This window comes from Neophocaena asiaeorientalis, unplaced genomic scaffold (genome assembly GCF_003031525.2).
Source record: "Neophocaena asiaeorientalis asiaeorientalis breed wild unplaced genomic scaffold, Neophocaena_asiaeorientalis_V1.1 scaffold606, whole genome shotgun sequence".
Lineage (NCBI taxonomy): Eukaryota > Metazoa > Chordata > Mammalia > Artiodactyla > Phocoenidae > Neophocaena > Neophocaena asiaeorientalis.
Window position 1 is genome coordinate 698,854 of NW_020173687.1, and position 1,974 is coordinate 700,827.

The following is a 1,974-nucleotide window of genomic DNA, read 5'->3' on the forward strand; positions in this document are numbered from 1 at the left end:
CCCACTCCACGGCCCCGCCACGCTGCCCAGTGGCCTCGGCCAAGACAGGGTCACCAGGCCAGCTCCAGGACCGTCTTGGGCACTGTGTCACTCCAGGTGACTTGGACCCTCGGCCATCCCAGGGATGCCTGCCTGGACGGCTCAGGACCCAAGTGGTCCAGCTGCAGGGTCAGGTCCAGCTGCCTGCCTGGACGGCTCAGGACCCAAGTGGTCCAGCTGCAGGGTCAGGGTCAGGTCCAGCTGCAGTCGGGGGACTGCCTGTCGGGGGCCCACAGATCGAGGGGTCTGGGGCAGAGCAGGGGTTCACCTACGGGGGGTGTAGCGGAGGGACACGGGGTCACTGCGGGCCCCATCCCTGTAGTAGGCCAGGATGGTGATCTCATACTCCGAGTGCCTCCCCAGGCCGGGCAGGACGGCCGTGCCCAGGTTCCCCGGAACGGAGATCTGCGGAGAGGAGGGACCGCGTGTCCAGCCATGGAGTTGTGTCCACACGTTGGGGCCCGGCTGGGGCCACAGGCAGGCCGATGTCCCCAGGGTGCAGCATGGGGGTCTGAACCCCGGGAGCTGGGGTGGGGAAGGTCTTCTCCCCCCACACCTTATGGGCCTTCCCCTCTCCCAGGGGCGTCCACGTGATCTGGTAGACAAGCACGCCGGACGCCGCTGCGGCCGCCCACTCCAGCTGGACTTCGTCCCCAGGCAGCTCTATCACCGACAGCTGGCTCGGGCTGGGGACTTTCCCTGGAAGAGGGAGACTGAGGCTGGGGTGGCAGAGGGGCCCCCAGTCTTCACGCATAGTGCCCGCAGGGCCCACTGTCGCACCTGCCCAGGTACCCGCCCTCACCTGGCTTGGCGCTGCACAGAGCAGACACCGAGCAGCTATGCTGATCTTAAGTGTCCAGGGGCGCAGAGGGAAGCAGCCGGGGGCACTCACGTGTGGTCAGGCGGCCAGTGAGTGTGGAGGAGCTGCCCCCAGGGTAGAGGCAGGTGACGCGGACCGTGTAGACGGTGGAGGACAAGAGGGGGCCCAGAGTGACCGAGGTGGCGCTCCCAGGAGCCTCCGTCTGCAGGCAGGTGGGGGTGGGGACATGGGCAGCTGCAGAGGGGGCAGCGCCCGCCAGAGGGAGACCCAGGCCTGCCCCGTGACCACCCCCAGACTGGGGAGACGGGGACGGGGCGTAGGATCCATGGCACCGGGGTGGGGTCTTGCCCACCAGCCCGCCCAGCAAGCCGGTGTTTTCGCCTCTCGTGACGCCACGCACCCCCCGCCCACACGCACGAGGGCTCTCGTGTGCGGTTCTTTGTTCCACGTCTGCCGCCCCCAGGGGCCCACAAGGGCCCAGGTGGTGTCAGGTGCCCTCCACTTCCCCTGTACCGGCTGAGGCTGTGCCTGGGGAGACCTGGCCACACCCACCGACCCTGAATGCAGGGTGCCCAGTGGGGGAGGCGGAGGGCACTGGGTCCCCATGGACAACTCACGCCGCTGGACAGCCCAGGACATCGGCCCCGGGCAGGGGCTGGCCTCACCTGTCCCGAGTGGCCGCCCTTGCTCGAGACGTAGCTGACCCTGAACAGGCGCACGGGCCTCGCGGTGCCCTCCCAGGACACTCGGGCCGAGTCATGGCTCACGTCCGAGAAGCTCAGGTGTCTGGGGGGGGCCAGGGCGGCTGCAGGGCACACCAAGGCCTCAGGGACCGCCCCACACGTACGGGGGAATGGCGGGCGATGGCCAGGTCTGATGGGGCTACCGGATGGGGTCGGGGTCCCCCACCCGTGGAAGGTTGCGGGGAGCCAGAGTGGGCAGCAGTCTGCGGGCGGGGCACTCACGGGTCCTGGCGCGGATGCTCTGGGCCTCGCTGGTCTCTGCCCCTCGCAGGCTCCGCACCCACACCTCGTAGTCCCTGCCTGGGGCCAGCCCATCCAGCAGCGCCTCCGGCTGCCCCACCCGCACCTGCGGGAGGCCCAGGCTGGCCCCTG

At 69.8% G+C, this 1,974-nt stretch overlaps 1 protein-coding gene across 1 annotated transcript in view; it reads right to left on the minus strand.

Annotated features, from left to right (window-relative positions):
* COL20A1 (collagen type XX alpha 1 chain) overlaps positions 1–1,974 on the minus strand; it is a 31,003-nt gene that overhangs the window by 12,796 nt on the left and 16,233 nt on the right. Inside the window, 5 exon segments of the mRNA XM_024750171.1 lie at positions 284–444; positions 596–738; positions 932–1,061; positions 1,525–1,664; positions 1,825–1,971. Of these exon segments, the coding sequence (XP_024605939.1) occupies positions 284–444; positions 596–738; positions 932–1,061; positions 1,525–1,664; positions 1,825–1,971 (721 nt within the window).